General features: G+C 42.8%; 1 protein-coding gene across 1 annotated transcript in view; it reads right to left on the bottom strand.

The window, feature by feature from the left end:
* Positions 1-4,135: 4,135 nt before the first annotated feature.
* LOC308307092 (matrix metalloproteinase-16-like) overlaps positions 4,136-27,267 on the bottom strand; it is a gene marked incomplete at its 3' end in the record, with an annotated part of 97,509 nt that continues 74,377 nt past the window's right edge. The window contains exons 6-10 of the mRNA XM_080752221.1: positions 27,037-27,254; positions 19,625-19,763; positions 11,927-12,077; positions 8,748-8,863; positions 4,136-4,518 (exon numbers count right to left, since the gene is read on the bottom strand). Of these exons, the coding sequence (XP_080608347.1) occupies positions 4,136-4,518; positions 8,748-8,863; positions 11,927-12,077; positions 19,625-19,763; positions 27,037-27,254 (1,007 nt within the window). The remainder of the gene's footprint in view (positions 4,519-8,747; positions 8,864-11,926; positions 12,078-19,624; positions 19,764-27,036; positions 27,255-27,267) is intronic.

The following is a 27,267-nucleotide window of genomic DNA, read 5'->3' as shown; positions in this document are numbered from 1 at the left end:
GCAGAAACCTTGTATCTCCAAGTTTCAAGTTTGTACGTTTTTTCACCAAGTAAAGCCCTGCTTCATCACACAAGGCTGTCGCACAAAAGTAGTGAAAACAGCAGATCTACAAGCACACAACGCCTCTGCTGTTTTCACTAGTTTAGTTTTTAAAATGATAAATACAAAACGAACGGTCATGGACATACAAGGTTTCCATCCGACAACGACGTTGTCCAAGTACGCTGCACACCTCCTTGACCATTTTTACCTAGAAAAGAGCAGGGGGTTGGCAGATAGAAGAGCAAATCATTATGAACAAATTCCTGAACACCAGTTGTTTCAAGCTGTTTCAATGAGCCTAGCTTTTTGTTCCTATGGAAGTAGTCTTGCGTAGCCAGACAACTATTGCACAATCTCCGAATGCTATATAGAGTCTAACTACAAATCTTGAAATCAGAGAGAGAGGGAGCTGGCATTTCCGTTCACGAAAATATATTTCAAAATATCTTAACATTGATCAAGGTATATGGTGTATATGCTTAGATGATTTTGATTTATATTAGGGTAAAGATGAAACAGAAGTGGGGAAGAGGCTTCACATCCGCTTTATGCTCATGATCAGAGCTTTGCTCCAGAATGTACATTGCGGGAGGGAACAGTCTGGCCACACGAGATTACAAGGCAAGTGACGTTAGCACACTTCCTATGCAAACACAGTGGCTTTTTTCTGAAATTTCTGTTTTATCTATTCTGACTTGAATATTATCGTCGCTGCCGTGTGGAAACCTTGTCCAAAATCCTTAACTTTCTTTTTATTATTTTAAAAGCAATTTAGAACAGTGAAATTGTACCAATCCACATAATTAATTTAACTCCAAGCCATGATCATTTACAAGACTATGTTTCACCCCTTTGGATTTTACCGTGCAATCACAAGAAGTTTTGGACCCCATCAGTTTCTAAACAAAACAAACTAAAATGCAGTACAAATAAAATAATACAGCTGAATCAAGCAACAAGAGGAGTATGATTGTAATTAAGGCAAGATAAATATTGCAAAAAATATTTTGGCCCCTGTTTTTTTTTTTGTTTGTTTGTTTGTTTTTTCTCCTTCATACAGACTACTAGTACAGTCTGGAATTGCCCCCGCTCTTTGGCACGGTCACACAGCACTTTCTTTTTCTACCTATGAGGGTGAATTCTACCTATGCATTACAAAGGGAAATCCGCAAATGGCAGCAAAGCACCACATTCCCATTGAAATGCATTGGCAGAATCCACCCTCATAGGTAGAATAAAGGTGCAGTGGGAACGTGCCCTAAGTGCTGCAAAAAAAGGATCCAGAGATAGAAAGCTAAAATGTAGTAATGGAATAGAAAAAGAAAAAAATAAGAAAACGCTGATCCTCTTTGGAGAGAAGGTCATCGTATTTGGTTTGGGTTTTGTCTTTCCTGTGCATTAAAGGGTAATGGAAAGGACCTCCTTTTCTCCCCAAACAATACATTTGAAATTAGAGAGCAAAACAAAACGTATGTTTAGAATAGAGGTTGGGGAGAGGTTGTTGACTTACATGTAATCCATAATTGTTTCTCTTTTGACTGTTATAGGTACAGCTCCAGATTGTTAGATATGGAACGGGTTGTTAGTAGATAGCCGGATACAGGTCACGTGGGCACTAAGGACACTGGGCACCCCAATTTAAAATTGTCTACTTTGTCCAAAATTTGAAGAAAAAAAATAAATATATATATATATATATATATATATATATATATATATATATATATATATATATATATATTTGAAAAATGTATATGTCTCAAGTAATGATGTGAACATGAATGGTACATCATTATCAGACTTAATTGTATCCTTCAACTTCTTTATGTATGCCCCAAAACAACGGATGTACAGGTTTTGTAGCAATTTTTAGCAAAAGTAGAAATATTAGACTTTAATTGTCAAAGGTTTAAGCATGTACTGATACTTCATTTCACTAAACCATTTTTCAAATATTGTAATTTTTAACATTTTGGACAAAATAGCCATTTTACATGGACGTGCCCAGATGTCCCTTGTGCCCAACTGACCTGTTACCGTTGTTAGCTATTAGGCAGTGGTTCTCAAACAGTTTCATGTCAAGGACCCCCAAATTAATATGTATTTGGCCACGGACCCTCATCTGAAAAGATGTTTTTGGCCCGGGACGCCCGGCCAGTACAAAGATGTGTTGTCGGTAAAACGTTTCAAAAATATATATCAAATTGTTCACACACATTTGTTCAAGATTTTCTTTAAAACAGAAGATCTACAAGCTCACAATGTGTTGCCTCACGATGCATTATGAGCTTCTAGATCGGCTATTAAATAGCCAACGTAGGCCTATACAGTATATGGTTAAAGTGGTTAAACTACTCCCCCAGGGATCCCTCGACGAGGACCCAGGGGGGTCCCTGGACCCCATTTTGAGAACCACTGATGCATCATCCGACAAAACGGAACGGATTTGGGGTCAAGCAATCTGGGAACCCATCAGCAAAAAAAAAAAAAAAAAGGAAAAACAGCACCTTCTGATGTTTTCCTCTGAATCCGACTTGAGAGATTAGGGGTCAAGATCAAAATCATACAAAAAGAATGAAGCAAGTTTGTTCCGTGTGTTGTTTCTTCTTCTGTTTGTTTGACAACCTGATATGATGGATGGTTGACTGTATCGCATCACAGTAAAGTGTTCCTCCCCCCTGAATGTAGTTCCCCCATCTAGCCACTGGGTGGTGGTGGCAGCACAAACAGATGGGATTATTAGGGTCATTTTACCCCCCACCCCCTCTCTCCTTCTCCAGTAGTGTAAAAAGCTTGGGGGGTTCGTGGAGCCAACTTAAAAAGTTTGGCGATTATCTTATTGAGGAGCTACTAATAAAAGCACCACCCAACATGCCAACTGGCTGTTTGTGTGTGTCCACAGTGCCCCCTAGTGGGGGGACCCCTTCACTACAGAGGAGGGAAGGGGCGGCTTGTGGGTCTTTTCTCGACGCAGTCCGCCGAAGTGTACCGTGCCTCCATGTTGTGTCCGGTCGCAGGAAAGGAGCAAAAGTCGGGGTGGGGGGGCCAGAGTCTCCTTCTCGACTTTTAAAGGGAGAGTTCATCCCCCCAAATGTACATTTTCTTCTATCAATTACTTACCCCATGAAGTATTGAATTTATGGAAATAGTTTTTTTGTTTTGTTTTCTTTTCTTTATGTCGCATTCCTGATCCAATGTTCCAATATTTCATTAATTGAAGTAAATAGGAGGCCAAGGCAAAACTATAAAAGAAATAGTTTATAAACTCCAAACAGTTAACTCTGTACTGTGGTGCTTAGAAGTGCATCCTTTTAAATATAGCTTTTCTCTTGACTGTTAAGAATGTCCTCCTATTCATTTTGATTAATTAAATACTGGAAACATTGGATCAGACAGGAATGTGACAACAATGAATCTTCAATACTTTGCGAGGTGAGCAACTGAGCAACGTTTCAACCTTTTAAAAGTATGAAGTCTATTAAATTCTCATCGTCATCATCATTCTCCCCTCATTCTCTCTCTCCACCGCTTCACCACAACCCACCTCACCACCACTCCGTTGTATCTCTCTGATCAAACCCACTCCTGTATGGAGCGTTTGCAGTTAGCCTGGGTACCAGCCTGCTATGATATGTTCAGTGGACTGGTTTGCCACTTTGTCACTCTCAGTCTGGCAAGCCTGCATTTGACTCGTATTTACCGAACGTCACCCGTTACGTAGGCGACGTCGTCGCTGATTGAATGTCGTTCCAACTAATCAGAGTAGGGTTATACGTCATCAGCCAGCCAATACACACTGTGTGCATTTGTCCCGCCCCGAACCACAAACCAATCGGAAGCCGCGAGTGGTTTCCACAAATTTTCTATGTCCCGCCTCTCTTGGAGGTATAGGAGCCTGGCCAGACTGAGAAGCCAATCTGACAAAACCAATCCACTGAACGTAGCGTAGCAGGCTGGTATCCAGGCTACGTTTGCGGTACAGTATGTGTCTCTGATCACAACCACTCCTGCATGGAGCGTTTGCAGTACAGTATGTGTCTCTGATCACACCCACTCCTGCATGGAGCGTTTGCAGTACAGTATGTGTCTCTGATCACACCCACTCCTGCATGGAGCGTTTGCAGTACAGTATGTGTCGCGGCGTCCCCTTCCTCTTGAACTGCACCACGGTGAACAGCAGCACCAGCAGGCAGAGGGCCAGCACACAGGGGACGGCGATGGCCATGGCCCGCACCGTGTCCCCGTCCTCGTCCAGCGTCATCAGCTCGTCCGTCGTGTCCCCGCCGCCGTCCTCGCCGGGGCCCCCTCCTCCCCCCGGGGCTCGGGGCCGCTGCTCGGGGTCCACGGGCCCCGACGCCGTCAGACCGTCGCAGCCCATGAAGTCTTTCAGGACGGACCTGGGGTAGCCCGGCTCCACGCGCAGCCTCTGGTTGTTGAACTTCCAGTACTCCTTCCCCTTGTAGAAGTAGGTGAAACCTGCATGGAAGCACAGGGGGGATGGGAAGCAACAGTGAATGTGAGTGTGTATGAAGCATAGATTGTAAAAGGAATGGACAACATGACGCCATTGGTTTCTACAGACCGTAATTGAAGCCTATTTTAGAGAGATTTCAAATCCGCCACCTTTTTATATCCTTTCCAGAAATGCTACCGGAGATGAATCAAATGAATGCTATTGGCTGGAGGGTGGATCTTCACTCAGTAGAACCTGTAGAAAACCTAGAAACATTCCTTACTTAATGGGACCATGATTTACTATACGCATATCATGATGATTTAATAAAGATTTTAAACAAGCAATTGAAAGTGTTTATGAAAAGGTTTACTAAGATAATAAAATCAAGTGTAAAGTTCGCCCAAAACCTCATTGAATTCCATTGAGATAATAATGTATTGACACCAGTAGAAGGTGAAATAGTGACAGCGAACCAAGTTAACCCCTTGTTCTGAAGACCACAAGCCTACAGTATGTCTCCACCAAAATCCCCTTTAGGCGAGTTGTTACTGTAAGATGTTTGACTTAAGTGTCCCTTCACACGCGGGATAACCCAGGTCGAATCCCAGTCAGGTGTCAAAAGTGCACACACAGTGGTGGAAGAAGTACTCAGAAAGCAGCCAGCATGCGGAGGATGCAAATAAACGCAACTGTCTGTATATTTAAGAAAGCCACAGTTTATTTATCAGAGAGAGAGAGAGAGAGAGAGAGAGAGAGAGAGAGAGAGAGACAGACAGAGAGAGAGAGACAGACAGACAGAGAGAGAGAGAGAGAGAGAGAGAGAGAGAGAGAGAGAGAGAGAGAGAGAGACCATTCACCTGTGGTTCTAGCAATGACATCATGTGTGAACTTGAGCAAACTGTTCTTCCCAGTGAACCGGACACTGCAACCTGCTCTTTGCCAGGAACACTGGATGAGTTCTGGCTCTCCACGGCTGGGGGAATACCCAGGGTTTTACACGGCTGCCACAGTGTGACTAAACTCCCTTTTGGATCTACTGTACGGAGCATGGATGTGTGAAACTTGCAATTTGTGTTCACGGGCATTTATCAAAAGCAAGATACTAATCCCGCAGTTAGGGCAGTGTGGAGAATGAGTCACGTTGTTTTGTTCAGCGTTGGGCCTTGAATCCAGATGTTATGGTACAGCAAGCAGGCCCACCCATGTCATCAAACAAGTGGCAGTGAGGTAAATTAGCTAAGCACATTTACTCAAGTACTGCACTTAAAGGACCAGTTCACCTCTGGGACAACCAGATCTTATTTTATTGTTGTTTGGGACACGATCAACACAATCCTGAGTTATTTTTTGTGTTCAATCTGTGTTTTGAGATATTTTAGTATTTCAGAATGAATGATGATGCATTTTGCATCATATGATGCAGAATGATAAGTCATGATGCAAAATGCATCATCATTCATTCTGAAATACAAAAGTATCTCAAAACACAGATTGAACACAAACAATAACTCAGGATTGTGTTGATCGTGTCCCAAACAACAATAAAATAAGATCTCGTTGTCCCAGAGGTGAACTGGCCCTTTAACTGGAGTATTTCCAATACTTTTACTCCACTACATCTCAGAGGCAAAAATTTTACTTTTACTCCAACTACAATTATTTGAAAACTAGTTATTTTGTAGATTTTGATTATTATTACAAAACATTAACCACTTCAGCCCTATACATACGTAGGCCTACCTATTCAGGCCATTTGAAAATAGTCAGACATTACGCATGAGTACTTTCTACTTTTAGAACTTTAAGTACATTTTGATACCAATACTTTTGTACTTTTGCTTCTACATGTAACAGAGTATTTCTACATTGCAGTATTGATGCTTTTAACTACTTTTTCCACCACTGACAATTAGCATAGGAGCTCATTTATTAGGCCTACTGTACTTCATTACAGGACTATTACTACAGGACTACAGGCATTACTCAACTAAAACAGTGTTTTGCCAGCATATTGTTGAGCTACACGATCGGGTGGCAAAAAATGATTTATATGCTTAAAGAGATCATATGGGACATTTTTGTAGTTTGCTTTCCTGCACAGGTATACAATGAAGAAGGGTAAAATCATGGCAGGCTGACCTTATTGTTGTACACCGTAATGTAAGCAACTGCTGCATCTAATAAAAGTATCTTAGATTTAGGTGTACAACTGTTGGCTAACTGTCTATGCTTGTACACATCTACATGTACACACACAGACACACACACACACACGCACACGCACACACACACACACACACACACACACACACACACACACACACACACACACACACACACACACACACAAATCAGCCAAAACCCACCCATGGGACCCTGACCCACCCTTCACGCTCCGATCGATGCCCCCTTGGCAGCAGAGCCACGTGTCTGGCAGGGAGAGTGGCACATGAGCACCACGGGCACAGATGGCACGAGCGCTCTGTGCCTACCAGCACAGCCAAGTCTCCGGTGTCGATTTAACTCTGAGAGTGTGAAACAAAATGGACCCTTCCTGCGTGCCCTGCTTTTTATTTTCCAGCACAGAGGTCCTTGACCACCTGGCATTATGCATCCTATAAGGGCTGATCTCTTTTCGGATCCCCCATGGCGGGATGACATTTTGAGTCGTGGCGGAGGATGAAAACAGTGCGAGCAGCACTCAGTAAAAACGGTGTGTTAGTGTTAATTTAAACTCTGACAGTGTTGTACAAATGGAAGCAAACTCCATGGTGTGATGGCCTAAAAAAAACAGCACAAATAAAGCACTTTATTAACCACTGAGCTTGTTGATTAGATATAATTTTGCAGTTCTTTAATTGAAAGAAAACTATTTTTGACATACAGTATCTTTGACAAATATTGACAAATTTGACGAACAGGGGTTAGTATTTAATTTAATTTAATTGTAAAAAAATGTATATTATCAAACATAAAAACAGCCAAAAGGAAAATGAATACATTTTTAATGACAGATAACCACAAGCAATAAAATATATATTGTATATAAGACCAGAGTGAGGGCATATCAAAAGCAGAGGCACAGATTCCCCCTCCCCCATCCCACCCCCAGCAAATCAAAAACTGTGACTCTGAGTGTATAAATGGAACCAAATGGACCTGTAATTTTTGGCACTCAGAATTAAATGGACACTATGGATTTGACTGTGCAGTCTCCAGTTGTCATGCCCTGTCTGCTCTCAATCCAGCCAGACAAGAATGGAGGGATTGTCGAGGCATTTCTGCTTGTGAAATATTTCTGCATTCTCAGTGAAAGAGATCCCTGTCATAATCTTGGCACGCGCTGCACAAATATTATACACAATTTGAGATTGTGCCTACGTTTGCTGCTGGAGTTGGATATTTATCTTCGGTTTGCGGGAAAGTTTATATTTCCATACATTTATATACATCTATCTAAATTATCCTATTCCCAGCTCTGCTGAAACAATCCAATGGGGTGGAATACGTTCAATATTATCTTAACTAAGCAATCTAGAGTTTTAGGGCAAATTGTTTTGTCTTTTCCGACTTGGCGCAGTTCTAATTTTGGCAGTGAGCCAACAGGGTTTGGATCATTCCGAGTGGGAATACAGATCAATAGTCTTATTGGTGTCACCTACACGCAGGTCTGCGACCAGAGACCAAGTCACAGGGGTGAATTTCAATCGATGCTGCCCTGGTACACGTGCAGAGGACTGTGCGCCAGCAGTGGTGTGAAGTAACTAAGTAAATGTACTCAAGTACGGTACTTTTGAGGTAGGAGGCAGAGTTAGGTCCAACATCTGGCTTTGTCCAATCGAGCTCTGAAGCATGGCCTACATCTGGCCTACATCTTGGCATAAAGAGCTCAAAGTTTGTTGTACATCTGGCCTACATCTGGCCTACATCTTGGCACAAAGCGCTTAAAGTGTGTGTACATTGTCACATTGTCCAAGCTTCGCGGGACACTTTGAAATGAAAACTCATAAATAGCACCACTCACTTCAGGTGTGATTTATTTTTACTAGCGCATATCTAATTTCAGTACTTTTACTTCTACTCCAGATAAACACCATCGTAATGTTGGATTAAATTAAACAAAATTCATATCTCGTCAATGATAGTGAGTAAAATTTGATACCAGTATTTGTGTACTTTTACACATTCCTGGACTTTTACTTAAATAAAAACCGTCAAGTCTGATTGTTCAGGAAAAATCAGGCCCTACCGTTGGCTTTGTCGACAAAGGCGCCCTGCGGCGATTCAGGCACTCCCTTCCACACGGAGATGGGCTTAGGATAGCCCGGGTCCATGGTCCTAATGTCCTCATTGTAGCGCCAGTACCTACGCAGCCAGAAAACACAACACCACAGACAGCAGGAACGTGAGATAAAACAATGTCACATGGCAGTTTCACAACATATTATTGTGCTTATTGAATAACTTCAATTCAAATACATGGATTCAAAATTACATTTTTGTCACGGACATACAAAATGAGAAGACAATAATATTACCAGAAACATGTAAAGAGATAGCCCTGAATGACCATAACTGGATCACTGTCTGGAACACTGAGAGTGTACAAATGGAACCAATTGTACACTCTCAGAGGTATGGGGGACGGGGGTCCTTGCAAATAAAACATTTGAGAACCACTAGTACTGGTGGACTCCTAATGTGCCAAAGTGTCATGCATATTCTGAAGAAAACCTGGGGACTTGATGTTCAGTAATGGGGTCTTATGATCAAACTAAGAACATTATAATGGTGTGTAAAACAGAATATCTAACATTTGCACAGACAAGACCAAGTCTTTGCCACAGACACATTTGTCCGTGTATGGACATATTGATGATGAGCCCTGCAGTAATGTCTTGCTCTGTCCCTCCTACCCACCTGTCCCCTTGAAGAAGTACAGTAGATGTCTATGTCAGGGGTCATTAACGCTTTCAGGCCAAGGACCCCTTAGTCGAAAGAGAGATGAAGCAGGGATCCCCACAACCCGAAATACACTGATGATTGTGCAGTCAAACTATGAAAACTACAGTATATGGCATACTGTAGTTTTCATAGTTTGACAGCACAATAATCATTGTATTTTGGATTCATGTCAATTTATTTAGATATTTAACCACTTGAACCGTCATACTTAATAAACTTGACCTTTCACTCTGTATCAGTCTGCTCCTTTTCTCCTCTACAACAGACCTCTTTGCCGAAAATAGCTGATCTGCGAGCTCACAACGTGAGCTTGTAGATCTGCTATTTTTGGCTAAAAATCTCTGAATACGGACACTAGGGTTCAAGTGGTTAACTCATTAAATGCAGATCCCGCGTATACTTGTGAAATATTAAAAGGTACCTAGAGTGCCGATCCCGCGTATACGCGGGCTATTTACTGTATATACAGTAAAGCTGGCAATGGCTACGTACCGTCCGTTGAAAAGTGCTGGCACGGGTGGACTCGCCGATTCATCATCATCGCGCATCCATGTGCACACAATAGTGATCCCATAACATGGAAGCCAACGGTCTTTCTCATCTTTATCGTCCATTTTCTCCAAAAAACACTTTTGATGCCAAGGATGGCATTGGATTCTCTCTAAAATAGCAAAAGTATAAAGGGATCAATCTTCCACCCCTGTTTACATCTGGACCAGAACTACTTCCGGGTGAATCGTAAAGATCGTCAAGTAGGAATTGTGAGCTCGATCTACTTCCGGCCTTCAAAATAAGAGACGGGCCGCGGACGGAGCAGGCGGCCGGCACGCTGGACATTTAACCCTTTCATGTCTGGAGCAGCAAATGGGTTAATATAAGAAAGGAGAACTTTTTTTTTCTATCACTCAAAGATTTGGAGGACCCCCTGGAGTAACTCTGAGAACCCCCTAGGGGTCCCGAACCCCCTGTTGAAAACCCTTGGTCTATGTACTGTACCCACCTGTGCCTGCTACACACCTGTCCCCCTTGAAGAAATACAGTAGATGTCTATGTACTGTACCCACCTGTCCCTCCTACTCACCTGTCCCTGCTACCCACCTGTCCCTGCTACCCACCTGTCCCTCCTACTCACCTGTCCCTGCTACCCACCTGTCCCTGCTACCCACCTGTCCCTGCTACCCACCTGTCCCTGCTACCCAGACCCACCTGTACCCTGCTACCCACCTGTCCCTGCTACCCACCTGTCCCTGCTACCCACCTGTCCCTGCTACCCACCTGTCCCTGCTACCCACCTGTCCCTGCTACCCACCTGTCCCTGCTACCCACCTGTCCCTGCTACCCACCTGTCCCTGCTACCCACCTGTCCCTGCTACCCACCTGTCCCTGCTACCCAGACCCACCTGTACCCTGCTACCCACCTGTCCCTGCTACCCACCTGTCCCTGCTACTCACCTGTCCCTGCTACCCACCTGTCCCTGCTACCCACCTGTCCCTGCTACTCACCTGTCCCTGCTACCCACCTGTACCCTCCTACTCACCTGTCCCTGCTACCCACCTGTCTCTCCTACTCACCTGTCCCTGCTACCCACCTGTCCCTCCTACTCACCTGTCCCTGCTACTCACCTGTCCCTGCTACCCACCTGTCTCTCCTACTCACCTGTCCCTGCTACCCACCTGTCTCTCTTACTCACCTGTCCCTGCTACTCACCTGTCCCTGCTACCCACCTGTCCCTCCTACTCACCTGTCCCTGCTACCCACCTGTCTCTCCTACTCACCTGTCCCTGCTACTCACCTGTCCCTGCTACCCACCTGTCTCTCCTACTCACCTGTCCCTGCTACTCACCTGTCCCTGCTACCCACCTGTCTCTCCTACTCACCTGTCCCTGCTACTCACCTGTCCCTGCTACCCACCTGTCCCTCCTACTCACCTGTCCCTGCTACCCACCTGTCTCTCCTACTCACCTGTCCCTGCTACCCACCTGTCTCTCTTACTCACCTGTCCCTGCTACTCACCTGTCCCTGCTACCCACCTGTCCCTCCTACTCACCTGTCCCTGCTACCCACCTGTCTCTCCTACTCACCTGTCCCTGCTACTCACCTGTCCCTGCTACCCACCTGTCTCTCCTACTCACCTGTCCCTGCTACTCACCTGTCCCTGCTACCCACCTGTCTCTCCTACTCACCTGTCCCTGCTACTCACCTGTCCCTGCTACCCACCTGTCCCTCCTACTCACCTGTCCCTGCTACCCACCTGTCTCTCCTACTCACCTGTCCCTGCTACCCACCTGTCTCTCCTACTCACCTGTCCCTGCTACCCACCTGTCCCTCCTACTCACCTGTCCCTGCTACCCACCTGTCTCTCCTACTCACCTGTCCCTGCTACTCACCTGTCCCTGCTACCCACCTGTCCCTGCTACCCAGACCCACCTGTACCCTGCTACCCACCTGTCCCTGCTACCCACCTGTCCCCCTTGAAGAAGTATGTCTTGGCCACGTCCTCCCACCAGACGGCGGTCTCAATGCTCTGGGCCGGCATGCCGTTGCCAAACGTGGAGATGTCCTGAGGATAGCCCGGCTGGAGAACCGTGTCCTTGAACACCCAGAACTGCTTCCCTGGAGGACACAGAGAGAATGTGTTGTCTGTTTAATCCACTGTTTCCCAAACACTGGGTCGGGACCCATTTGTGGGTCTCACAAAATATCTTTTTCCAGGGACCCTGAGAAAGAATGATTTGAGCACAAATTGTGACCAAACCGTGTTGATTTCGTCGACTAAAACTATGTCGACTACCTTTTTTCACTAAAGAAAACGAAATAAGAATTAAACAAAAACTAAGCCATGATGACTAAAACTAAGGCTAAATTTACTGACAATTTCATCAACAAATAAAAACTAGACTAAAATGTTAGGGAGGAGAATCTCTTCTCCAGTGGAGAAGATATCCAGTAATTCACTTTATGCTTGGTTGTGCGCAGGCGTTGGGCTCTGAAAATGAAGTGATTAAATTAACACTCAAATGACTATGTAGACTAAAACAAAAACGGAGTCTTGAATGTCTTCCTTTCAGCTTTCTGATTCTGAACTTTAAAAAATCAGATTTCCCTCTCTCTCTCTCTCTCTCTCTCTCTCTCTCTCTCTCACGCTCATTCCTGGTGAGTAGCCTAATAACTGGGCAAAAGGTTACATTGCCCCCCCCCCCCCCCCCCCCCCACCACTCCACTCCTCAGGAAGTAGTTTTTCTTCCACAGGGTGGGGAGGGGGTGGAGGTCTGGGGCAAGTCAGAAGGAAGTGTTTATAGAGCCAGAAACAGAGGAGGGGGGCGACCAAGGTAGAGAGAGAGAGAGAGAGAGAGAGAGAGAGAGAGAGAGAGAGAGAGAGAGAGAGGGGAGGTTTAGTATTTTCCCCTTTCAAGTCAACGGGGAAAATGTATGCACTAATACATTATCTCAACAACAAATCTCTAAATGCAAGCACACGATTCCCGATGAAGCCATAGAGTGAGGGAGAGAGAGAGAGAGAGAGAGAGAGAGAGCAAGAGAGAGAGAGCATTGGAATGTAAGAAATGTAAGAAATGTATGGATGGTATAACTCTCGGATTTCCACTCAGACCAGGCGTGCTGACCTGTACTTGTTTTTCTACCACTTTTTCGAGTCACGTGTTCAAATACTGGATTCTGATTGGCTAAATTCCGGAGGTTATGAGAGAACTACTGCCGCAAAGTTTTGTGAGGACTTGTCCGAGATCAATGAGCCTCAGTGTACATCCGGGGACTTCAGGAGGTAGTCGGAACACCTTTCCCCCAACCAACAAATGACCGTGGCAACGGTCCTATGTTCACTAACGTGCATGCTATAGTCGCCGATTTATTTGGATCCAATGCAATCCGCCAACTTTAAAGCCCCTTTTCTCTGAACCTATGCCTTTCTGGAAGCGAACAGCCTCTATTTACGGCCGGAACGGTACTTCTAACTGACGTTAGCTTAGCTGTAAGCTAGACGCATGGATTAGTATGGAGTTGGCGCCATCTGTTGGTGAGTAGAAGATGTTGTTGGTGGAACTATCTGCTGTCTCGCGGAAGTTTTATAGGCAATAATGATTGTAACTTAAGATCCTTGCAAGTTACAACTATGTGTTTTCTTTCATGTATAAGGGAAAAAGTGGTAGAAAAGCTATTTACCACTCGGGGTCGGACATTATGCTCTGATAATGTCCTGTGTTAGGGTGTTATCGGACGAGGCGAGCATAATGTCCTCTCACTCGGGGTAAATTGCTTACATTTGTGACCGAAGGTCAGAGTTTAGTATGAGAAACAGCACATCTTGTCTTCGTCCGTGTACACTCAGTTTGACGCTCTGACATCTCCCTCTGACATCACTGAGATGTCAGGGGAACCACACTAACAGAATACCATATATGGAGATCCCTGATGTCATCAATATTAAGCCCATATCTAACAGGACTTCATATGCGAATGCCCATATAAGGAGGCCACATCAGCCACATACCACACTAACATAATCCATATATGGCCAAGTCAGATGGCCAAGACAGCCCATATCTGTGTGGCTGGTTCTACAGACAGGGATTTCCATATTATGGGCATAAAAGGGATTGTATGTATGATGTCATAGACGTCATAGGACTTACATAACGAATAACTGAGTAATCATGTTTGGGGTCTCACAGCATATATCCATATACAGTACATGGATCTCCATATATGGGTACCAGGGGTCTCCATATGGGTAACTGGCCCGATATACATCACTGGCCAGATGGCCAAGACACTGGCCACAATTATTATTATTATTGTGGGTTCGCCTGAAAGGCGAGACCAGTATGTTATCTTCATTATTTATAGAGTGAGTTCCGTCGCAGGGCTCTTAGCCAATGAGGTCTGGATCTCTAGTTATCTCTAGTTATTATTATTATTTATTTTTTATTTGTTTATTTCTATATGACTATATGTATTAAAAAGAAAATAGTATCGATCAAAGACTAAAATGTCCATTTATACATTTCAAGTAATGGGATATTTGTGTGAAATCAATCTATGGAATTAAAACAACAATCTCTATATAATCTACCATCATTTTGGGCTCCACGTTCTCTGGGTGAGAGGACTCCAACGGAGAGGCTGGGCAATAAAGATAAAATCTGCGTACGCAACAATGGTTTCTATATGTGGCTACTGTATTTTATTTATTGATTTCCTTTAGTTCCTTCCCGCCTGCCAGGTACAGTATGCTCTGAATTACTGTACACATCTGTCCTTTGGGAACACTCATTTTACAAAGACAATGTTAATTTATGTTACATAACATCTTGTCCAAACCATAGATAACATCGTAAAGAATGAATGGACGGCGATTTCAAAATTCTCCATCTTTCTACATCCTGTCCTGAAATGCGTCACGGGAAGAAAATAAAAAAAGGCCATGCCCCTCTTTACAGCATACCCTACTTTATCATCAATTTTAAAATAAATGGGACTTTCAAAAAAAAAAAAAATGATTGAAAGAAGACTTTAAACTTAAAACTGCCCACCACTGTGAAGTCTAGAGCATTGGTTCTCAAAGTGGGTTCCGGGGACCCTCAGGGGGTCCAAGGGGTCCCCAGCTAAGTTCCAAGGGGTCCCCAGCTAAATGATAGATAGGAACCAAACGGACCCTTATGGGTATGTAACTCTGAGAGTGTACAAATGAGTCAGAGTTAAATTAACATTGATTTTACAATATAAATTAATTCTATCTCTCAGAGATAGAAATGCCATTAAATGGGGGTCCGTAGCCTAACGCAAACTGGGGGTCCCTGGAATTAAAATGGTTGAGAATCACTGCTATAGAGCCGTAAAAATCATCTCTTATGGGGGTCCATCCATGGCATATCTTTTCAAATGGGGGTCCGCGGGCTAATAAGTGTCAATTTTGGCATACGTATACAGTACCTGAAGGCAGCATTCAAGAGAATTACCTTTTCCAAACTCTATCTATCTATCTATCTATCTATCTATCTATCTACCTACCTACCTACCTACCTACCTATCTACCTACCTACCTACCTACCTACCTACCTACCTACCTACCAGTACCTACCTACTACCTACCTACTTTGGGAGTGAAAGGGAGTTACATAAAATAAATTATGAATGAATGAATACACCCACTGACAGCTGAGACTGTACGACATTGGAGTTGTGGAGCACAGTGCAGCAACACCAGATGGTATTAGACCTTTATTTTTATTTTTATCAACCCATTATGGCAGAACCCATCAGGAAATTGTCACTGGAACATTGTGACATCTGTGCTTTTCGCAATAAACACTTTTGATCCGGCACAGAATCAATTGCTAGCATTATGAGGTTGTTCTGACCTGTCAATAACTGACTCATAAACACGTCTCCCAGCGTTCGGTTGCTTTAACCCATTTAGAACGGGTACACTATATTGTGTATCATTATTTTATGCTTTAACTATTGAAAAATAGCAGATATACAAGCTCACAGCGCAAGCTTGTATATCTGCTATTTTTGTAAAATCGTGAAAATTAGAATTTTGACCCGATTCTATAAGTGTCTTTTGAATCTTTCTATGGTTTTTTGAAAAAACCTATGTTTCTATGTCAGCAATCTGGACAGCCATCGTCAAAGAAAAGGTCCTTTTCACTTAAATGGAGCTCAGTTAGTCTGTTCTTGAGAGAACCAGTGGTTCTCAAACCTTTTCATGTGAAGGACCCCCAAAATTATATGTATTTGGCCACGGACCCCCATCTCAAAATATCTAGTTCCAGGGACCCCCCAGAAGCAAAATTTGAGTTACAAACGTTTGCTTTGAAAATACACATATTCAAAGATTTGCACACATTTTCACGACTTAAAAAAAAATAGCAGATCTACAAGCTCGCAACGCGGCACTCGGTGCCGCGCTGTGAGCTTGTATATCTGCTATTTGTCACTGGTTAAAGCATTCAATAATTCTAGGCCTAAACACTTTGTTCTTTCCGGATCCAGACAGCGGAGCACTCTCGCTATGCTCATTCTTCACTAAAGAGGGACACAATTGTCAGGTAACTGCCTATAATCAACGGTCAAGTGCTTTACCAGGCAGGACTGTCTGACTTTCTGAAGGCCACATAGCAGACGTTTATTGTATTCAGCCAGCATGAATAAGCTAAAGTAAACTGCTCCATTTGACCATGTGGCGACCATGAGCGTGGGTGTTTGCAGTGGTGGAAAAAGTACCTTTTTTAAAACTTAAGTAACAAGTATCAGCACTGCAATGTAGAAATAAATACTTTGTTAGGGCACTGTCACTTTATGTAAAGCGACTTTGGGTACTTAGAAGAGCCGTATATAAAGATGAGCTATTGATTTCTGTAAGCCTGTAATTAGCGTGTCCACCGTTACATGGGTCGCACTCGCACTCTGTACGCACCGGGTGCGTGTGTTGTAACTGTCTCATATTTCAATGGGTACGGAATAACTATGTGGAAAGCAAGCAAGCACAGTTGCCAACCTCCTTCAAATCAATGAGGAGTTCAACAATACCAAACGCACGCACCCAAATGTTGTACACAAATACATACAAACACATACATAATCCCCATATTTCTATTCACCTAATTGTTATGTAATATTTTTTATTCATCATAAATAATACTATTGGTAGTGATACTACTTTCATTTCAAAATATGATGTAGGTCTATTTTGACTGATCAACTATATTCACAATTATAGCAAAGCAATCCTTCCACACATTTATCATTAATTGTCTGTCTCACTGCACTCCTTCATTGGCTGCTCCTTATATTATGATGCTCCTACATATTGTCATACACGCACCAGTTAGTTACTTTCTCCATAATGCACACTCTGCACATATTTTGGAGCACATATCTTCAAATGGGCAATATAGAACTAGAACACAAAGAAATGATAGATCTAGAACACATAGAATGTATAGATCTAGAAAACAGAATTCATAGATCTAGAAAACAGAATTCATAGATCTAGAACACAGAGAATAAAAACAAAACATTGATCTGGAACTGCTCAAATTCAGCGCTTCACTTCGAACCAAGGTTTGATTTTTTAATTATAACCAAAATCTGCCATAAGTAACTCGTAACTCAAGTTTACAAATAATTGTAGCAGAGTAAAAGTACAATATTTGCCTCTGAGATGTAGTGGATGAAGTACTAAAATAGCAAATACTCCAGTAAAGTAAAAGTACCATAAAACTGTAGGCTACTATATAAATAGTTGGGTAATTTCCGATCCTTCTGCAGAGGGCATATGGTGCTCAGTCACTCAGGGATAGTTGATATGAAGGGAGAGTGACTGAAATGAAGTCATGTGTCCTCTCCAGTGCAGATATTACCTGTGGGCAGGCCAGAGCTTCAAAGTGGCACAAACTTAAGAAACACTTGATGATGACTTCCATTTGATGATGACTCACTGAATCTTCATCTTCATCAGTTTTCCAGCTTCATTATGACCTGCTAGAGCATCCTTTACCCCTTATTGGTGATGGTTGGGAACTTGTGAATGGGAAGTGCAGACCAGATCACACCCTTCCCCCTTGCCCCAGCAGATCCCACTTTGTGACTCTTCAGATGATGGTAGTACTGATGATGAGTGGAGTCAGTTTGGAGAATCAACAGATTCAGATGAAGAGTAGAGATCCATTACATAAATAATCATTGTTTAAGACAAAAGATGACCTTTTTGACCTTTGAGACGACCTTTGAGATGACCTCTGTGTAATTATTTATATAGTTGTACTGGCATTAGCTTGAGCAGAGCTTGAGCAGAGCTTTCATTAGAGCCTAATATGAAGGTTCTACGACCATGTTGAAAAATTGGCCTTTCAGAGCTGATAATCGGTGGCCATCTTGGATCAGAAGTTTAAAAACAGGTTAAATCATTCAATTAACATCAATTATGGATTCCTCAACCCAAAAAGTAAAAAAAAAAAAAAACATTTCTACTCCTCCCTGTAGGCCAAACCATTGAAAAGTGTTTTGGGCTCTCACAGATTTTGCCCACATTTTTTTCCAGGGGCATGGGAGCTCAATTTGTTATTTCACCTTCAGAGATGACAAATCCACTGAGAAACGGACCTTCGCTCTCCACGGTCACGTATCGGAAATGTACCCAACTAACAGTACTTGAGTAAATGTACTTAGTTACTTTACACTAGCCATAAATTATAACTACCAGGAGAGGGTGCTAATATGCGGAGGTTATGTCTCTCCTGGAGTTATAAACCAGAGTCATATGGCTCTCGCTGGTTGAGCCCCAAAGTCCATCCTACGCTCAAAACATGTACAAATCAATAAGTTGCTCACCGAGTCGTCGAAACAGCTTTATATCTACCGGCCGGCACACTCGTTGGCATTTGTTAGTCCATATGTTTCTAATAAATTAATGTTTACTAAAACTTCTCCGAGACTCACGTCTCCTCGTCGCCTTCAGAACGCTTCAGAACTACAGAACGTTGGAATACTTCCGCATACAAAAACGTCATGTCCTAGTATGAGCGAATCGCAACGGCGATCAACGTCACGTGATATGGTCGGCCATTTTTACCCAAGCAGTTCAAAAACAAGGAAAGCGATGAGACTCGGAGAAGTTTTAGTAAACATTAATTTATTAGAAACATATGGACTAACACATGCCAACGAGTGTGCCGTCCGGTAGATATAAAGCTGTTTCGACGACTCGGTGAGCAACTTATTGATTTGTACATGTTTTGAGCGTAGGATGGACGTTGGGGCTCAACCAGCGAGAGCCATATGACTCTGGTTTATAACTCCAGGAGAGACATAACCTCCGCATATTAGCATCCTCTCCTGGTAGTTATAATTTATGGCTAACTTTACACCACTGGGTGTTTGTGTGTTTTGGAGTTGTCTGTCAGTGTATACACTATGTGTATATTATTGAATACTCTTTCTTGCTCTGTTACTGTAGCTTAACTACTGTGCTGTTTCAGGCGACCAAACTTCATTGTTCCCTCACCAGATCAAAATCAGGACCGTACCGTTTGGATACAATGTCTACAAATAGGATTTAAACCCAAGAAAGCGCAATGGCTGGTTAACATTGAGATCCTTTTGTACTCAATTCATAGAGAGTCTGTCTGTGGTCTTACCTTTGAAGAAGACAAACTTTCCGTCGCTGTTTTCGTACACAGCGTCTATCTTGGGTGGAAGTCCCCTCCAGAAGACGTTGATGAGCATGGGGTAGCCAGGCATCACTGAGTTATCCCTGACTCGCCAAAACCAATGATCCTACACAGGACAGGACAGGAGGGGAGGGGAGCAGTGGCGTCAGTTCAGTAAAAGCTAGGGTATGGCAAAGATGGGAGTCCTCGTGGAAAACAGGCATTACATTTTGGATAACACGGTTCTATTGTGAAAATAGCAGATCTACATGCTCACAACGCCTCGCAGCGCGAGGCGTTGTGAGCATGTAGATCAGCTATTTTCACAATGTCTGAAAAAAAAAACGACTTTTGTCAGTCACAAGTGTGGAGAATATAATTATAATACCTTGTTAAAGTGACCATTATGTTAAATGTTGCATTTGTAGTTATTTTACTGTAATTTAACAACATAATAACCAGCGCAGATAGACAAAGAGACATTCATGGATTTATATTTAAAAGTAACTTTTATTTTCCCCCCCTGGACCCAGGGTATGGCAGCTGCACACCCCTGCCATACCCAATTGACGCCACTGGAGGGGAGAGATGTTTATTATCAGTGACCGTAACAATAAGTGTATTCCTACATGTGTTATTGCAGTGCATTGAATTCACAGTATCTGTTTCACATTCATAAATGATTTGTTGTTAACACATTCACCGCCATGGATGACTTAAATCGTCAAACATCTTTTCCGGTGGTTTACCCTAGACTGCGCTCTCCCACACCCGTGAGCAATCCCAGGACTACAAGTCCCAGAATGCAACCGGAAATGACGCCATCCCAAAATTCTCCGTTCCGTCTGGCTCAATGTTATGAGATTCTGAATAATCGATGTATCTTGGATATTTTTTGCCAGATTTGGTAAAACAACCCTTTTTTCTATGGGCCATAACAAAAAAACGGATGATCGTGGTTATAATTTATCTTTTCCGGGTGAAAGAGAAGACGATCGCCAGCCCCTCCAGACAGCTTGTGTTTACATCTGGTCACATGGTGCGTTCCTGTTACCGTCGAAAATAAGAAAGATGCAATTCTGGGAAATTGCAAGTGGATAATGTATGTTTTGTGATAATAAAATAGATAAAAATCTACAAAGTAACTAAAGTTTTCAAATAATTGCAGTGGAGTAAAAGTACAATATTTGTCAGTAAAAGTACTGAACATTGGAAATATTCCAGTAAAGTAAAAATTCTCTAAAACTGTAAGAGCGGTGCTTGAGTAAATGTACTTAGTTACTTTACACCACAGTGCACAAGCCACGCAGCCTTGTGACACTCCTCTTCATGCATCTGTGCTCTACGTCATGGCACACAGCTCTACAAATAGATGCTTGTTGATGCGGTGACCTTTTTAACGTACAGTAATTCACCGCTTCAACTGCAGCTGTGAGAGCTCTGCTCCCCTGACGTACGTACTGTAGGACCGTTTCGTTTTGTTTCTAAGGGAATATTTGCTGTTCTGTTCCGCCATTCCGGTCTTTATCTGCAATTTAGTCAATACATAGTACAAGGATCCAGGAAACACACGACACGGCAGGTTTCAATGTAGGAGTTGCCAAGCAGTGGTGGAAAAATGTTGAGGAGAAATACTCTACACCAGGGGTCTTCAACGTTTTCAGGCCAAGGACCCCTTAGTTGAGAGAGAGATGAAGCAGGGACCCCCGCAACCTTTTCATAGATATAGTTTCGTCGAATTTGAAGCCGGTGGGATGAACGGTTCTCAAGATACGTGGATTACATACTGTACACACACACACGCAGACTCACAGAGATTTGTCGCATTTATTTTAAGATTTGGGCATTTTTGGAATTATTGATCGTACAGTACATCATACAGAGGGTAAAATGATGGTACAAATAGAGTGGTCCTCTTGTATTCTTCAATTTTAAGAAGCATCATAAGTCATGTGTTATTCAATGATGTTTTCTAATAAAAATTGAACTTGAACATGTCTACGGTGGACAAAAAAACTCAACAGAGACAGATGATGATCCAAGCTGTCCGTGCAGATGCAATATTGGTTGAGTTTACGGTTGTCTAATTCAATCAGAAATGGCTTTTATGTAGTAGGGTCTTTACAAAGCTGTTCATCAGGTAATCGCTACATTTTAATCATTTGTGACTATACCTTGGACCTTTTTTTCTGGCTACCCTAATTCAATGTCATTAGCGAAGGTAATTCAGAACACCTTCTGGAATAGGATCTGCTCGCCAACTCTGATGAACTTGTCGACTTTACTTCTAGCTAGAACTGTACCGGTTCACACAGCCTCTGTTGTGTTCCAGCTCTGTCTGCTCTCTTCCAACAAACCCTGTCAAAAAGCTGTAACCTAAACTCCAGCTGTTGGGTTTATTGAGGCCTTTGAAATAGATGTACTTTGTATGGTTGCCCCAAGAGCCGGCATAGCTGGCAATACAGAAAACGTTGAAGCCTACAGCGGCGCACTCGGCCTTGTTCCAAGGTTCTACACGCTAGCTTGGGTATTCATTAAGCCATGAGTCTTTCTGATTTCCTCGAGGAAATGCGAGTGCCGGGCCAAGTGTGTAGGTGTGTCTTTTTTTTTCTTTTTTGATGTTGGAAGAAGCGCCGATGACAGAGAGGGAAGCCAAGGAGAGACCCATCTGTGAAAGCCATTAGGCCCCAGCGAGACTCCACACCCTTTGGCACAGAATGAATCCTCTATAGCCTTTTGCCTCACACACACACACACACACACACACACACACACACACACACACACACACACACACACACACACACACACACACACACACACCGAGAGAACCGCCTGGCCCAAACGCACTGACCTCTTCAACAGAATCGGAGAGTGTGTGTGTGTGTGTGGGGGGGGGGGGGGGGGGTGGATTGGATGGAGATGTAAAATTCTCACAACATCACAGCGTGCCTGATTCCCAATGAATGATTAAATACAAAATAATGTATCAAACACTATCCCACAGCCTAATGCCTCGTTCACACTACAGATATATAGTTGAACGTTTTGCTTGGTAATTCAATGTAATGGATTCCAAGGACAGCCGACACGCCCAGCCTTTAAAGCTGGTTTCCATTGAGATTACATTGAATTACCAAGCAAAACGTTCAACTATATATCTGTAGTGTGAATGAGGCATAATACTTCTCCTCGCTTCTCCTTCTACTGTATCCGTCTCGTTCTAGTTGCCAGCTTGATTGATTTCATAATTATTGTTCAGCAGTGTTGGAAAAAGTACTTTTTTTTTTACTCAAGTAGAGGTAGCAATACTGCAGTGTAGAAAATACTCTGTAAAGTAAAAGTCCTTCATTCAAAATTGACTTGAGTAAAAATTCAAAAGTATTGGTAACCAAGCACCAAAAAGTAGAAAGTACTCATTATGCAGATTGCCCCATTTCACAAGTATTCATATATATAAAATGTATACAAATCTTTTTGATGCGATGCATTGTGAGCTTATTGATTGGCTATTTTCAAATAGCCGAAATGTATATAGGGCTGATGTAGTCCATGTATGTTTTGTAATAATAATAATGACAAAATCTAGTAACTAAAGTTTTCAAATAATTATAATGGAGTAAAAGTACACTACTTGCTTCAAGTACAAATACCTCAAAGTTGTACTTAAGTACAGTACTTGTAAATGCACTTAGTTACTTTACACCACTGTTGTTCAGCAGTAATTGAAAACAGATCAAGCATTGAAACTGGACCTGTTTGACTGTAAAAAAAAAAAAGATGAAAAAGCCAGAGAAATTGTTGTTTCTTTCTCTCGCACCCACCTTCCTGTTCTCATTGTAGGAAAAATAAAGGCCTGTGCATTAAGGCAAGGAGACCTGAGTAGAGAAACATTCCAGCTGGTACTGTGTCATTACAGGAGTGTCTAGAATAATGAAAAGCCTCGCCTGGAGTCAGCGGAACATTACACCTGAACATGTTCCATGCTCAAAGTTTTCAATAGGGGAAAACGTGTTGATAGTGTTGAGTTCTCTGGCGAGCAAGCCTGAAATACTATAAACTCTTTTACAGAGGAATTGATTATGGTGCAACTTAAAGGTAGGGTATATGATATGTGTTTGGTTAAAACAAAAAGGTTTGTTAAAATGTTTGTCAAATGTTTGTTCAGTCACAGGGTTGTTCAGCTCTTTAATAAACACAAAATACATTTTCAAATAGGTGACAAAACTTCAGCCAATCAGGAGAGAGTACCAATTCATCAGCTTAATTTTTATAGTGTTCATGTTATTATTATTATTTTGTGGAAAAAGAAATTGGAAAAAAATAAGGGGAGAATTAATTCAATTTCAGTTTTAATTTTCAGAGAATTAATATATAATAGAAAGGGTCCCAAGTTTTTAAAAAGTTGTTTAAACAGCATTTGTTTGTGAATAAAAAAAAATCAGTGCCAGTTTCATCCTGATTGGATAAAATTGGTATTGGCTGAATATAATGTTAGATGGCCAAGCAAAGCAAAACAAACGCAGGAGAAGCACAGTGAAGACGTCAGTTCTAAACGGTGGAAGCGGAAAGAAGTCGAAGATTTTGCAAGAGGGGCTGCTGCTAATAACCATGTGTCTATTTACATGTTTTTGCCTAGAATGACATGGACAAAATAATTATATTTTAAGGGATAAAAATGTTTAACCAACGAATCCCAGCAATTTATATCCTCCACAACAATATACTTACAGTATATACAGCAGGGGTCTTCACCGTTTTCAAGCCAAGGACCCCTTAGCTGAGAGAGATATGAAGCAGGGAACCCCTCTACATATTGTATAAATGCAGATTTTCATCGATTTCATAGATTCATAGACTTGTTTGACAAGTCATCAGTCTAGATGTTGGATTCATGTTTTAATGTGTATTTTCAGACATTTAACCACTTAAATCGTCGATAGTTTGTAAACTTGACCTTTTACTTGGTCTGCTCTTTTTTTACCTCTACACCAAACCTATTTTCTGAAAATAGCCGATCTACGAGCTCTTGTAGATCTGCTATTTTTGGCTAAAGTTCTCCTCAGCATAGGGATGCAAGGGTTCAAGTTGTTAATTTAAAAGAATGATCCTACCACACAAGGATTTGGTAACTCTGAGGACCCCCTAGGGGTCCCGGACCCCTGTTGAAGACCCCTGCTTTACAGTTACAAACACATACAGTACACAAGCAACACAGCCTTGCTCCCTACTGTGTAGAGAAGCCTGGAGAGAGTTGTGTTTTCCTGTTTGAGGCTGTGAGCTGCCAATTGGGTCTTGTTGCTTATCCACTGAGAGCAGATGAATGCACCTTCTCTCTTTGACTGGGGGATCAAAACTAAGCTTAGCTTTCCACTTTACTGTCCAACAGTTGCTAGGACTGTTTGTTGTCCAATGTTTTTTCTCTGTTTACATTTTCATAAAACCTTGCTTCCTCAATGGCCTATTAGGGTACTTGGATATAATGACTCTGCTTTTAAAGGTCTCATGACATACCGTTTTTTTTACAAAACCTTGTCCTTCAAACACGTATTAAAAGGTTTTAACAGAACAAATCCACTCCAGATGGCTATGGCATTTTTGTAATTTATTTTTTCTGAGGCCTGTGCGAAGTGCCTGTGTCTGAGGCCTGTTTCTGAGTGCCTGTGCGAAGTGAGGGGTGCAAACACGACACAGGCTCCCCCAGAGCTAGTGTCTAAGTGTCTTTGAGCAAAACCCTTAATTGGGCCCGATGTGCATGTTAGTGCCTTGCATGGTTTCCTCCGCCATTGGTGTGTGAGTATGTTAAATGGTGCATTTATATAGAGCCTTCATCCAAGGAATATTACATAGATAGTGCATTACATTCACGCACCGAAACCATGCAAGGCACCAACCTGCTCATCCGGAGCAATTAGGGGTTCAGAGTCTTGCTCAAGGACACTTTGACAGTAACTCTGGAGGAGCCCGGGATCGAACTGGGAACCTCATGGTTGCCAAGCAGCCACTCTACCCCTGAGCCACTTCCATCTCTGTGTTAATTTATTCTTTTAGCATTACTAGTCCTTACCCGTTCAAAGATATGAGCTCCGAAATGATGTGCAGTGTGTGGGTTATGGGATGTGCACTGTGCACACGGTATATGAGGGATGGAAAGTAACTTTAACTGGTACTTGCATGATAATATGTAGGAGCATCAATGTAAGAAATACCCGTTTCGTTTAATGGCTATGTGTGTGTGTGTGTGTGTGTGTGTGTGTGTGTGTGTGTGTGTGTGTGTGTGTGTGTGTGCAGCGGTTTGGACCGTGAGACCATCCGCAGAGTGGTCTGTGTTTCTTTTTGAGAGGGTCGGTCCGCCTGAAAAACGCGTTTTGGAACAAAACGGTTACGTTTTGCGCGTTTGTGACGCCCTCTACGGGTCGAATTGGAAATGCTTCTGGGGATTCGTTGAGTAAGCCACCCGCAACCTGTGGCAGAAATTCAGTGTTGACTCGACGTTTTGTTTGTGATTTATGGCTATTGTTTGCAAAACGGGCCCCTCCCGCTAACTTTGGAGGCCCGTTACGAACGAACGGTATGGACTATCAAAATATCCCTTGACTATGTTCATTGCATGGGTTCAGAGATCATGTGTACCCATTTTCGTGACATTTGAAGAAAATATGTAGGAAAAGGAGCAAAAAGTGTGTTTTGGAGAAAATTCAAAATGGCGGAAAATCTATCCTGACGCAAATGGGCGGGGCCTATATCGGGAGATGCGTATTGACCCAAGGAATCCAGGGAAAAAAGAATTTTAATGTTCCGACCTACGGTTCAAGAGTTACAGGCCGAAACGTAAAGTGGACTGTTATAGCGCCACCATGAGGCCAATTTGTGAAAGTGTCAAACGGGCTTCACAGTTATGTCAGGTGTGTTCATATGCTAATGGTGATGCGATTTCAGATCAATTGCTCCAGCCACTGAGGAGAAACGCTGTTTCAGACACTCACTCAGACATTTGGTGAATTATATGTTAGATTGTATACTCTAGTCTAGGCCTAATTACAACTCTGTGCTTTTTGAGCGCTGCTCCTGGACGGAGCTAAGCTCCAACATCTGGCTTTGTCCGGTTCCCATAATATGTCCGGGCCCTAAAGTAAACTGAAGCATGGCCTACATCTGTCCTAGATATGGCCTACATCTCGGCACAAACAGATCAAAGTTTGTTGTACGCCCAGGGTCCCATTTGCCAAGCTTCGCAGGACACGCTGTGATTGGCTAGCGGGACGCTTGATGAAATGAACTCATAAATAGCAGTGCTCACTTCACACTAAGTGTGCTTTTTTGCAAACTATTAATAAAGTATTCAATCAATCAATCAATCAATCAATCAAAACTTGGAATACCACAGGGCCTGTGCTTACCTTAAAGACGAACATCTCTCTTCTCAGTATGGCTAAGGTGTTGAAGCCTCCGTCACAGATGTTGGGCTTGGCATTGGGATTAGTGGGTTTGTTTCCCGGGGGAAGCCTCGGGGGTCGAGTCTGTCTGTCTGGTTTACGGGGGTCCGAGGGGGGGTGGGAGCGGGGCGAGGGTGCTGTCGGCAAAGGCTTGGTGGGCTGGGGCACCTTGTCCGGAGGGCCTGGACAATGATA

The sequence above is a fragment of the Nannobrachium achirus genome (genome assembly GCF_963921795.1).
Source record: "Nannobrachium achirus genome assembly, chromosome: 21".
NCBI classification, from domain to species: Eukaryota; Metazoa; Chordata; class Actinopteri; order Myctophiformes; family Myctophidae; genus Nannobrachium; species Nannobrachium achirus.
The sequence above is the reverse complement of the archived record's forward strand: the minus strand, read 5'-3'. Positions and strand labels throughout refer to the sequence as shown.